This window comes from Crotalus tigris, unplaced genomic scaffold, assembly GCF_016545835.1.
Source record: "Crotalus tigris isolate CLP2741 ecotype Arizona unplaced genomic scaffold, ASM1654583v1 scf7180000017764.6497338, whole genome shotgun sequence".
NCBI lineage: Eukaryota > Metazoa > Chordata > Lepidosauria > Squamata > Viperidae > Crotalus > Crotalus tigris.
The window spans coordinates 251,814-265,208 of NW_024096619.1; the positions used below are offsets into that span (position 1 = coordinate 251,814).

General features: G+C 35.7%; 1 protein-coding gene and 1 long non-coding RNA gene across 8 annotated transcripts in view; one reads left to right on the forward strand and one right to left on the reverse strand.

The window, feature by feature from the left end:
- The window catches only part of SMC1B (structural maintenance of chromosomes 1B), a 30,755-nt gene that overhangs the window by 1,511 nt on the left and 15,849 nt on the right, over positions 1 to 13,395 (reverse strand). For 5 of the 7 annotated variants that reach the window (XM_039341405.1, XM_039341404.1, XM_039341403.1 and 2 more), the window contains 12 exons: positions 13,159 to 13,305; positions 12,490 to 12,627; positions 11,147 to 11,263; positions 10,101 to 10,207; positions 9,491 to 9,632; positions 8,671 to 8,816; positions 6,540 to 6,693; positions 6,022 to 6,120; positions 4,706 to 4,862; positions 3,900 to 4,054; positions 2,858 to 3,009; positions 1,370 to 1,439 (listed from right to left, as the gene is read on the reverse strand). In XM_039341405.1, the coding sequence (XP_039197339.1) occupies positions 1,370 to 1,439; positions 2,858 to 3,009; positions 3,900 to 4,054; positions 4,706 to 4,862; positions 6,022 to 6,120; positions 6,540 to 6,693; positions 8,671 to 8,816; positions 9,491 to 9,632; positions 10,101 to 10,207; positions 11,147 to 11,263; positions 12,490 to 12,627; positions 13,159 to 13,305 (1,584 nt within the window). Of the gene's footprint in view, positions 1 to 1,369; positions 1,440 to 2,857; positions 3,010 to 3,899; positions 4,055 to 4,705; positions 4,863 to 6,021; positions 6,121 to 6,539; positions 6,694 to 8,670; positions 8,817 to 9,490; positions 9,633 to 10,100; positions 10,208 to 11,146; positions 11,264 to 12,489; positions 12,628 to 13,158; positions 13,306 to 13,395 lie in introns of those variants that run through there. The other 2 variants (XM_039341406.1, XM_039341408.1) reach the window with 2 other exon arrangements.
- On the forward strand, positions 613 to 2,935 carry LOC120307112. The gene is made up of 3 exons (XR_005556448.1): positions 613 to 654; positions 1,790 to 1,853; positions 2,837 to 2,935. It is a non-coding gene; the product is annotated as an uncharacterized LOC120307112 (long non-coding RNA).

The window sequence follows — 13,395 nt, forward strand, 5'->3', positions numbered from 1 at the left end:
ACTTTATTTACTATATTTGTGATTTAAGTTGTTACATTTAGAAAAAAGAGGAAGAATGCACTATGATAAAAAAATAACTGTTATTTCTGAGTTATTAAAACTTATTTCTTTATAAGGTAACTCTTGAGTGCTGTATAACTCCCAATAAATAATTGACATTAAAAAAATAAATAAATTTGAAAACAAGATTACACAGAATAACATTATATTGGGAGCTCTATCCAAAATAAACTAATTCCTCCACCGACGGGAGGAGAATTGAGAAGGCATGCTTCCAAGCCTTTAAAGATGGGGGCCATTCAGGGTCCATGTGCTAGATCAGTGGTTCTCAACCTGTGGGTCGGGACCCCATTTGGGGTCGAACGACCATTTCACGGGGGTCGCCAAACAACGCAGTCCGCCATTTTTTCCCCCTTTTCCTTAGCTGTACTACTCCCTTTTATTCTATTGGCTTTTGAAAGCCAATAGAATAGACTCTCTTGAATAGAGTCTAATTCTATTGGCTTTCAAAAGCCAATAGGAATTATCCAGGCTGTCTCTGCCCTGCTGAGTCCGCCAAAAATCCCATTCTGCAAACAGTGCTGCAAGCTGTCTGCAGCGAAGGTGAGCTGTCTGGAAGCTTCCACCCCTCCCTGCTGAGCAACTACTAAAAATGTAAGTAAAAGAGGGCCAGGGGTAGGAGGCTGGTGGGTGCAGGGAGGGTTGCTGGTGTGCGTGGGGCCCGGCGGGTGCTTTACCTCCCTTGGGATGGGCCAGCTGGTGGCCCAGCCGGTGGTCGGCCTGTGCCGTCTCTGCCGCTTGCCAGCTACACCTCGGCCGGTGCAGGGGGCGGCACCACATGTGCGCGGCGCTCCCGGGCAGGGAAAGTCCTTGACTTACGACCAGTTGGGTAGTCCTCGACTTACAACCGGTTGGGTAGTCCTCGACTTACGACTGGTTGGGGGTCACAGCATTAAAAAGGTTGAGAACCACTGTGCTAGATGTTACTGGAGGAAGACAGTCCTGAGAGGAATGGGACAATTCGTCGTGGCCCTGTGACCACAGCTACCTTGCTGTGGCCACCTTGCCAAGGCCAACTTACTGCAGACAACTCCACACTGGATAACACAATAAATGTTATCTGCCAATGTTTCTTTGTCAATATTTGTAGAGAGTAAGGAAGATAGGCAGGCTAGAATACAGTTCTAATCCTGCCTTAGGCATGGAACAAGCTGGGTAACTGTGGACCAATCCCTCTCTCCCATCCCAACCCACCTCACAGAGTTGTCGTAATAGGCAAAATAGGAGGTGAGATCATTATATACCCTGCCGGGTTATATAAATAAAAAGTTGGATATAGATACAGTAAGCAGATAAATAGATGACTTACTTTTCCAATGTTTGTGTTATCTAGAGCTGCATCAACTTCATCTAAAACAAAAAAGGGAGCAGGCCTAAAACTGAAAGAACAAAGTAAACACAATTAAATGATTTATTAAATATTAGTGAGAGGTCAATTCTCATGAATTGCAGGCCGAAGGCTGCCACCTTTATAATTCAAAAGCAAGTAAAAAATCTACTTTGTACAATGAAGCCTTGATTACAGTATATGGGGAGCTGACTCACAAATACTTAGAAATATATAGTCTACCAACAGATATTGAAGACTTATTTTTGCCTGAGTTTGGGGGAAAATGTTTTCAAGAGGTAGTCGTTATTACCTGAACTGGATTTGGAAACGAATGATGTATACAAAGTTAGAATCAGTTTGAACACTGAGTGCTCCTCCAATTATTGTCATATTTATCAGGACGACAATTTGTGATATGGTTTGGGAAAGGCATGTGAAATCTCTTCAGTGAAATTTAAAAAAGGTAAGTTCCAGATCTTTCCAGATCTCTGATATTACAATTTCTATTTTTATTCTTTTAAAGACCTTTATTTGTTATGATGTTAATGTTTCAGTGCTAGAAGCCACCTGGAATCTTTTGCTAATAGATGGGCAGCAAATAAATTCTATAAAAAACAAACAAATAAATACTGTATTCAAATGTTAAGGGTATATGAAATATCCTTAAAGATATTTTAAATAATAGAAAGATATTTAATAAATAGATAAAAAGCTGATTTTATATTTTATATTTTTACAAGAGTCTTATCTCAGAAATGAGGAAATCATTTGAAATTAATCAGGTACTTCACATATCATTGGTAATAGTATTAATGCAGCTGGAGTTATATTGTTAGTTAGGAAAGAGATTAAGAGGGCAGAATATTGATCAAGAATATATTCAACATCAAAAATATACTGATCCTGTGGACATATTATTCTGAGGATATTTGACTTATTTATTGATGATTTTTATGAGATTAAAAACAACCCTGATTATTTCATAGATATTTTGCAAAATAGTATAGATTAGCATATGAACTTTAATTCTAAGTAATGACATCATCTACTGATGTATCCAAATATCAATAGAAACATTCCTCCTAAAAATATAATCAAATTCAGAAGCTAATCTAGGGTTATACACAAAAGTTTAATTTGAAAGGTATATGGCATAAATTTCACCCTCATAAAAGGATCTTGTTTGTTACCCAGCCACTCCAGAAAAGAAATCTGAATTATGGGGGGGGGGAGGGGAGATTTTATTTTGTCTTAAGTTTATGAAAAGTTGCTCATTTCTGCCAGTGAAATAAAATACGCTCCCAAAGAAATGCCTCATTCTGTTAGAAATCCTTGGAGTGAGCATCACTGCCTTCTACAGAGTTTGAAGCTCTGAGAAGACAGGATCGATCTGAGCAATTTAGTAGAAAAAATACCTCTCGCATTACCTTCCTTTTCCAAAAACAGTAGCAAGACCCAGCTTGTTACCTGTGCATTGCAAACACAAGAGCCAGAGCTGCAACAGACTTTTCTCCACCTGAGAGGTTGTCCATTGGCATAAATCGTTTCCCAGGAGCTACACAGTTATAGCCGATACCTCCCAAGTAAGGTTCTTCAGGATTCTCCGGACTAAGAAAGGCCTACAAGACACAACATTTTCTCATTCAGTTCATAAGTAGAGGACATTAAGCTCAGTTTTATGACGATCCCATTCTTTGCTAGGGGCAGCAGAGAGTTGTTTCCAAAGGTAATTGGGCTGCTACTTCACAGTGTCATTATTGTCTTGAGTTCCTCAGGGGATATATTGTGTTCTCTAGGCTATTTAATACACAGACAATTCCACCCGGAGATATCTGAAGTTTGGTGTTTGGAATTTGGTGCCACCGGAATTCTGAGGATATCTAATTTTATTTCTCCATATAAATTCACAAAAGCTGTTTGGTGTTAGAATGGCAAGAGACCTGAAGCTTAAGTGAGATGATGATGAAAAGGGATTCAATCTGCACTAGACAATATGCTTACTTAAAGATCGCAACACCTGCATGTATTTTTAAAACTACTTTCTGGAATAATCATGTTACTGATTAATTATGTTTGCCTCCTCCCAAATACATCACTCCATACCTTACTACGCCCAGATGTGGCCCTTCAAAGTGCTCCTACCAAGAGGAAAATCCTTTTTGGGTAACACCCCTCTGTGGTGCAACGCCTTCCATCTTCAAGCTTACCTAGTCTTTTTTTGGGGGGGGGGGCATGAGACCTCTTCTTATTTATTTTTTCCAGATATTAAAAGACCTCTTAGGGAAGTTTTAAAGTTTTAAGACTGTTTTATGTAACTGTTTAACCTGTATTGGGTGTTTCAATCTGTAATTACATTTTATTGTTTATGTCTCACTTTAGCAACTTTCACATTTACGGCCCAGCATGGAAACAGCATACATAAAGTAATGTTAGGTTCTTAATAGTGATGTATGATGTATCGGTTGTCAAATTTCAAGTTTTAATTAATCAATATTAATGAAATATTAACCTGAGCACTGCTGTTTCTACTAAGTTTCTTGTAGATCTGATCAATAGCGACTGACACATGCTCAAAACACTGGCTGAACCTCTCGTATCTCTTTTTTTTCACTTTTTCAAATTCTTGCCTACATAATCTGGCTTCCTTCCTATGGACTTCAAACACTATGGAAGATTAAATGGAACAAAATGCAGCAGTTAAACATTGATATTATTAAATATATTACCTATATTATTAGCAGCAAACACAAAAATAACTATTATCAGAAATATGTGTGTCACAGGGTACTCTAAAATTTAAACATACATTTTATTTCAATTTATAGGCAATATTATTTTAATGGAGGGAAAGAATTAAAAAATAAGCCTCATGTGGCAACATTTGGTCCTGTTTTTTTTTTTTTGTCCTTGCTTCAAAATAATCATCACTCTGAAAAGAATATATTATTTACGGTAACTATTCTCTCTCTTTTTTTTAGCAGTATTACAATACAGCTATGCACACAGTTGGAAATAACAAAACAGCATACACATTTGTGTCCTACTGCACATGCCAGCACTAGTTTACTGTGCTGGTCCTCTTGATCTTTTTGAAGCATCTGAAGTCTTCAAATGTACAAGGGTTTAGGTGTAGTGTACAATATGCTGATTTATATTTATAAACCTGCATATACGTACAAAGTTAAACTGAACTGGAGCCCAAATCTGATTCACTGGCAAAAGTCGAAATTAGAGATAAACAAAGTGAAGTGCTGGAAAAGAAAATTGCCTCCATTCCTGCAAATAATTAATGAGGAAGTGTTTAGCATTAATTACCATTGACAGATTCTTGAAATCTGCCTGTAATAATATGAAGCTTCTCCAGTGCTTTGAGATTTGGTGCTGTTGTTTTTAACAAAACATTTTCTTCACGTGCCACTTCTTGCTGAAGTTGTTCTAAGTGAGTCTCAATCTCTTTGTCAGACTGCAATTCCTAATTGTAAAATGAAATGATTAGTGATGATAACAACCAAGAAATATTTCTCAACCATTAAGGACTGATTGGAAGTCTCAAGAGTAAGTGGAGTAGATCTATGGGTAGCTACAGCATTAATTAATATGATAAAATAATGTAGAATTTTAAAAATAGAAAAGAATACAAGTATAGCATGACTTTTGAAATATGCCTTTTGAAAGTCATACCTTGTATTATTTGTTTACCCATTATATCCCGGGGATTTCTACAGTGGTGCAATCAAAATTCTGCCTACTTTTTTATGTGCGATACACTAAAAACCAGGCTGAGATTCAATTTATTATTATGATGGCCATCTTGATTTTTTTCTTTTAGGACCACACTTTGCAAACACTTCTATTATACTCATTGTACACTGGAGAAATAAAACTTCTTGGTAATAATTTGTATAGGCATGATGCTGAAACTACCCTATTTTAATTACCGGTAGGTAAAGTAAAAGATTCAACTTTTAGAATCTGAATCAAACCAGATATGAAACTGTATGATTGTGAGTTAAAGTACTTGCTTTAAAAAACTGAAGTAGTGTAACCTACAAGAGCACTTAAACTTATTGGCTGAAAGGCACTTTCAAGATTTCTTTATGAAGTCCTAAATAAAAATTGACTGAAATACCACTTCCCACATCATTTCAGTCGATGAAATGATTTTTTTTTTTAGACATTATGGGCCATGTAGGAAACTGCAGCAACATGCTGCACATTTTTACCCTTGTATTCAGTTGAACAGAAAATGTTTTTTATACACTACAGGTAATAGTACTCAATCTATGTTTGCAATTGGGACTAGAATTTCAGAAATAAATCATGACATCCTATATGACCGGAACTGATTTTACAACTGTTTGTTGCAGTGATTAAGCAAATCATGTAGTCCTAAGTCCAAATCACATGGTCATTAAGCAAATCATACAGTTGTAAATTGCTTAGAGTAATAAGCAATATCCGATATGGAAAGAATATACATCAGTGTTTCTCAACCTTGACCATTTTAAGGCATGTGGACTTCAACTCCCAGAATTCCACAGCCAGCATTGCTGGCTGTGGAATTCTGGGAGTTGAAGTCCACATGCCTTAAAATTGTCAAGGTTGAGAAACACTGATATACATTATATTACCTTTAACTGTTTTCTAATACTGCTATAGTCTATCTGAAGCGCCTCCTCTCTTTCATAGATGTCTGCAGTGACTTCTGTGCTTTCAGTATCAGGTTCCAGCTGTAACAAATAGCTAAGTTAGTATTCATATGTAAGAGTTAAAATAAAGAAAAGAGCAAACTATTTCACTTCTCCAAACCCAACCAACATTTGAGGGATTAAAATGTTTTCATTATGTATTTTTTTAAAACCTGAACAGAAAAAAATCATGCAGAATGAGCAATCTTTAATTCTCACCCCAAAGGTGCTTTTTCAAAAGGCAACTGGACTTCATTTTTCCTTGAAGACGTTTTGTTTTTCAACCAAGAAGCATCTTCAGTTCTGGTATCTTTAATTCTTATATTTACAATATCAATATTCACTTTTTAGCTCTTGAAAAAAATCTAGTTTGATGCAGCTGTATTGGCTTACACAATTATGAACAGATTCCCAACATCTAAAATTTCCTTAAGATTCCGCCACAGAGGAGGCTACTGTACCTCAATTTCACTAATGTCATCCAGAGATCCCAAAAGAAGGTTTATTCCTAGATCTTGCAGCTTACAATCAAGAAGCCTATTATGCTTTTCTAATTTCTTCTGTTCCAGAGAGGTCTCAATAGCCCCTGCTTCCTTTTGTAATGTTGCTAACTCTCTGCCAGCAAAAGAGAAAAGCAAATAAAATGTGTCATTGGTATTTCTGAAACTTGAAATCAATTATGACAAAAGTTTTCCATGTAACATTCAATTACTCTAAGACAGGAGTGTCAAACTCAATTTTATTGAGGGCCGCATCAGCACTGCGGTTGCTCTTGGGGGGCCGGATGGGTGTGGCCAGGGTAGGTGCGGCCTACTGGGTGGATGTGGGTGGAGTGGGTGTGGCCTACTGGGTGGGCATGGCCAGCTCTACATTGTTTGCGTGAAGGGTGCCTGTGGGGACCTTGGCAAGAGTGGGACAGATCTGAGGGTCTCTGGCAGAAGGGGGTGGGACTGGGCAAGTGCCAAGGCATGGTCCATTTCTTCATTCCTCACAAAGGGTAACACCTCCCCAGCATAAACCCAGGGGGCGGGACCGATGCAGCAGGGGCTGGTTCCTCGCTGTTCCTAGATGGCCTTGTGGAGCTAAGACTGAATGCGTTTCAGCATAGAGGGCCACCACAAAATTCTACATTGGCTCCCGGCTGGCCTGGGCCAAGGCAGCAGGGGCCGTTTCCTCACTGTTACTAGGATGGCTTTGTGGGCCACATGAAACCACTTCGCGGGTTGCATCCAGCTCCCGGGCCTTGTGTTTGACATGTCTGACATAGACAGATATTGTTTTTTTTTTTTAATCAAAGTGAATCCTATTTCTTAAAGACACAGAAATATAGCTTTGTTCATCTGCTAAACATTGTAATCCAACAAAATTTTCATTATTTTATCTAAAGAGCTTTATAAGGCAATATTTTAAGGGTCCAGGCACCCAGTGCAGAATAGCTCGTTAAAGAAATCTGGAGATGTTCCCTTCAAGTATTACAATGGCATGTTGCATAACAGTGTGCATTGACATGCATATATATATATATATATATATATATATATATATATATATATGCATGCATGTCTATGCACACTGTTATGTACATACAATTGTAATGCCATTGTATGTATGTATGCATACATACATACATACATACATATAATTTTCAGAAAGTAGCAATACTTAGAATGAGATTGATCTGACACAAAAGATACACAAAGACAAAATGGCTTTTAAGTATTTAACTCTTAATGGTTAACTCCTTGCTCTGGAGGAGATTATTCCAGGATTCTATTAATTTAGTTGTGATTTGAAGAATTACTGCTAAGGCATGGGGGTCCTGGGAATTTGCTTTGCTGTGCAAAATAAGGTTTACAGATATGTATAGTACAGATAGCTGAGATTCAAAAAGGCTCATCTGAGAGGCCTTAAAATAGAGCTTTGGCTGCTTATTGAAAAAAAAAATGAATGTAGTGCAAAGTAAGGTCTATGCTATACCACATAATTAAAGGATCAAATTCCACCACGAACATTAGGCATTAGTTAGGGAGAAAAGTGGAAAGAATTTCATCTTGTTGAGAATGAGGATAACTCTAAGATGAACAATGTCAAGATACAGAGTTCACTGCCTGTCACGCAATCATTAATATTGTTCAAAAGGCATTCTTATTTATAAATAAATATTAAATAAAAATAAAATAAGTTTAAAATAAATAAACTGTATTTGTTTTATAAATAAAAATATTGCAGGTTGTAAATGGCCAAATGATATGGGAGCAAGCTGATTTCACATTAGAGCAGATAAGATGGAGTTACCACAGGTCTGAATCTTCTCCCTCCAAATACCTTAATCGCTAAAATTTGCATCATTGAAAAAAAATAAAGCTGAATTAGTGGCCAGGTAAATTTTACAGCATTTTTCAAGGCATTAGACTTTCATCTGAAGAGAAAATGCAAAATATGAAGGCAAGAACTGAGTGCTAGTCCCAATCCTTTGAAAGAGGATCCATTATAGTTGAATTAAAGTTCAAGGTAATGTGAGAGGTTTGTAACTCAGGCCTGACAAGACCATTTCAGGTGAAATTAATGATCTTTTCAACAAGAATCAGTTACCTATTTAAAGTTAATAATGCCTTCCTTGATTCTTCAACTTCATTCTGTGCTTTTGCAACATCGCTTTTACTAATATTCTGCTTTTTCCTAAGCTGCTGTAATTCTTCCATGACTTCATTTACCATTTGTAAAAAGTTTTCTTCATCCTATATAGAAAAAAAATGTCATTTTTTAAATATAGAAATGCCCAGTTGTTAAACAGGTTCTTCACCAGATTATCTAATGAAGAATGCTAAATACAGATTAATGGTAATATCAAAATTAGTGACTTTGCCGTGATTATTAACTTCTCAAACATGCATATATTTACATGAAATTTTACACAACAGTTTCAATAAAGAATATCTGTATTTCATTTTAATTATCACTACATCATCTACATCTATAAACAATTTATTCATAAATCACACTTATACGTTAGTACTAATCTAAAGACGGGGGACAAGGAACCTCAAGCCTTCCAGATATTGTTAGACTCCAACCACCTTGCTATTTGGACTTGCTGGATGCGGCTAACATAATCTGCAAAACTTATATACTCTCCTATTTATAAGTAATGCAAAATAATCAGTACAGAATGAACAGATTTCATTAAATTTGTATAAATAAATCAGCAGAATCATATATAGATTTCCGATTAAGATAAAATTATGGAGAAAGTAGATTTACATTTTTACTTCCCTGATTCTAAACTATTAATTTACAGTAGAATAAAGTCCCACAGGTGTTTCTATAATCATTAATAATTTATAGTAAGAAGTACTGTTATATTTTTAACTGACTTGCATATATTTCAAATTATTATAAAACTATTAGTTGCCTTTTTCAGTTGAATTATTTCAGCTTCTTCTTTGTGAATGTCCTCCTTTAGCACACGATTTTTCTTCACCATCTTTTCTATAAGACTATTAATAAACTCAAGTTGTGTATTCAGTCTTGTCTTCTGGTTTTCAAATTCAGATCTAGCCAAACACAGTTTTGCAAAATAGAAGACAATGCAAAAACTCAATTTATTTTGTCAACTAGTGAGGATAGGGATTCTTGTTTCTCACACAAGAAATCTACAACAGGGTTATCAGGAAATTCATGAATATTTTTTCCTAAAATTTATAATAAAATATTTAAATGCTACAGACTATGCTATACTGGATATTTTACATAGATAAAAAATGCATTTATGGCATACTTTTCCAGACAGTTGAACTATGGTTCTATCCAAACTTAAAGGGGATTTATTGTTTTACTTCTTTCCCAAAGCTCTATTTCTCCTTTCACCTACTGTACCTCATTTTATTAAAAAATCATTTTCTGTTCACCCAAACATTTTATCTTTGCAGGAACTTCCTCTATCTAGATATGAAACATATTAAAGACTGCACTTAACCAAGAAATTACTGAATGAGTATTCTTTTTCAATTCTGAATATTTACCTCTTCCTGTCAACTTCTTCTTGCTTTTGTATATGTTCTTTTTCATATACACGAATGTTCTCCACACCAATTTCTTCACAGAATTCATGAAAAACATTGTCTTCCACCTATTATATAACCACCCACCATCCAAAGTACAAGAATTAAATATATTCAAGAATATATACAAGAATGCTTCTTTTATCTTATAAAGTAATATGGAATAGACACAGGAATTTTAAAATCTGTCGTTTGTTACGCGAATTTTACCAGCATAAGAAAATTGTTCTAGGTAGAAATTATTAGAGGACAGGGAATAATTTTGCTATTACATGTTTTCTTCCTTAAGCTGACAAAATCACTGTGGTACTTCACTATCTCAAATGCAAGAGTTGTGGGCTGGGTTTCTGTGGCATTTCCTCTTCCTCACATTTCCAATATTATACAAACATTAATTTCAATTTATTAAGCTTTTATAATACCACTTACCATTGCTGAAATGATTGGGAAAATGTTATGAAACTTAATGAGATTCATTCTGTTTCCAACAAATTCGCAAAGGACAGAAAAAATATTTTAAAAGTTTGTCTGCATTTTAAACTCTATTTTGTGGTTTTATATCCCTTCAGCTGCATTCAGCATTTACTACTTTCAATGTTTTCATCCAGGGAGTAATAATATTCCATTCCATATCAGTTTTATACTGACAGAAAACATTTATTTTTAATATTCTTTTGAAGACAAAAATTATTGGATACTATGTGGATTCCACTCCTTATTTACTGTATAATATTTAAATATTTCACTTAGGAATCCAAAAATTGTTAGTTTCTAATTTCAAAAACATGACTTAAGCTTAGGTATACATTGTAAAATTTCAGCCAAGGCTTTTCAAGGGAATGCACAGGATCACATTCAGGGTCACATTCCATAAAAATGGCATCTTAGAGTTAAAAATATTCTTTATTTGAAAATATCACCTGTTAGGTAGAACAAAAAGACCCTAAGTCAGTGCTATAAGCTAGCTAGCCACAATTCCAAGTGCTGCTATAATGGAAAATCTATACCTCATTAATTTTTTTTTTGAGCTCATTCGTTTTTTCAGTTCTTTGTAAAACTCCTTCATTCAGCATGGTATATTGTGACTGTATATTGACCAGTTCACTTTCCAGCATAGATTTTTCCTAAATAGAAATAAAAATGAAAAAAAAGGTTTATTTAATGGATGAGTATTCTAACTGCTTTGATTGATTAATAAAGTCATGATTTAACAAACTTGGTTTAGTGGATGTTGAACTTAACAAAAGTTGCTGAACAGGAATATACTGGCAGATCAATGAATACAGAGGTGGAGTGGCTGGGATAGCAGGCAGACAGCAGATCTTAGGACAGGTCTTGCAAAGAACTGTTATGGGAAGAAGGGGGACACATATCCACTTTATCCTACTTCACAAACATGCCCTAGTCAGAGTTCTTGTTAGGGTTGGGGTGAATCTCTAATTTTGAACATTCTTCTTTAATGGACACTCTTGGTTACTATAGTGGTCAAATTTCATTTGTCTAGGTAAGTAGCAAGAGCTAGTCAACAAATGACTTCAAAAAGTTAAACAGGGTCAGACCTGTTTAGCATTTTAATAGGAGACATCCTGCAAACTCAAGGATTTTTCAACTGAATAGTTGAAAAAGCATTCAGGAAGAGGAAATGGCAAATATGGCGGAGTTTATGTAACTATCAGAAGTCACATTCAGTTCAAAGTAAACTTAACTTTTACTGTAACACTTTATAAGATTATCCCAATATGAGGTTTTTTCAGTTCACCACAACAGTATTAAAGAAATATATCATAAAAAATACTACAAAACTTAAAACAGAAATCTGTAACTTAACTAAGTAATACAATACATAGAACAGTGGTGGCAAACCTATGGCACGGGTGCCAGAGGCGGCATTCAGAGCCCTCTCTGTGGGCACGCACACCGTTGGCCCAGCAGAGTTCGCCAGAACTGCGAGCACGTGGCGTTTGGAAGCGACAGGGCAGGAAGTGAGCAATCAAGCGGCATTAGCCCCCCCAGGATGCCCCGGAGATGGTGAGGGACTGGCCCGGCCACACTCACCCAGTCTGCCGTGACCACTGCAGCCATGCCAACCCAGTGGCCCATGCCCCCCCCCTGAGGGCACCACAATGCTGATGCAGCCCTGGCACTTTGCAATAAATCAGTGGGTTTTGGGTTGCAGTTTGGGCACTCGGTCTCTAAAAGGTTCGCCATCACTGACATAGAACATACTACATAGATTTTCAAAAAGAAAAAGAAAAAAAAAGTAACATTTTTTTTTCATTATAACAGAGATTTAAAATACATTATTTGGCAATAGTTAGACAAGTGAGAAAATATGAAAGCCTGATTCTACCTTGTAGAAATTAGCCAGACGTTTTTTCTTAAGAATCTCTAGTTCATTTTGTGAATATTTGTATCGGGTTTGAATTCCTTGGCACTGAGCTTGTAAATGCCTTAAATCAGCCTCCTTGTGTTTAATTTTTAGTAAGATCTATGGAAAGATGTTGTACAGTGTAATAAATGTGTAGAACACATTCTACAAATTCCAGATATGAAACAGTTCATCCATTTTGGGAGGAAATGGCATATCTTGCCAGATAAGAAACATGCCTTAACCTGGAGAAGAGTTGGAGAATCAGAAGAAATAATCATCTAGGAAAGTGAAGCTCAGTGCAAATTAGGATCCTTTTTGAAATTACATTCTGGCTTGATTTAAGCTGTTTCATTCTAGCCTTAATGTTATTTTGTTCTAATTGTACTGATGTATTCCAACCTGGAAGATTAGCTATGAGTTAAAGACTGTCTCATTCATGGTATTTTCCTTTTATCTTCTACCATTGCCTTCAATTCTCAATTAGTTCCTCATCCTTAACCTATTTAATAAATAACATGTTTATTAAGTATACAATGTTTAAATATCCCAGTATTTTAAAAAATTATGTGAAACCAACAATTTAATTTTGATAGATTTATGGCTTCTTAATTAGAACATAGGGACACATATAAAAGTTTATAGCTTTACCTTTAGTTCATCCATTAGTTTCTCCCTTCGTTCCTTTAGTTCATTTATTTCTTTTTCTTCCCAGTATCTAGCCTTCAATTTCAAATAACTTGAGCCCCCAGAAATTATTCCAGATTTCAAAAATAAAGTTCCATCAAGAGCCACTGTCTGAAAATTGGGAAGAAGCAGACACAGAAAATTAAAAGATAACTACTGTAGTTATTTTCATCATCTCATTTTGCCTTTTTAATATATAAC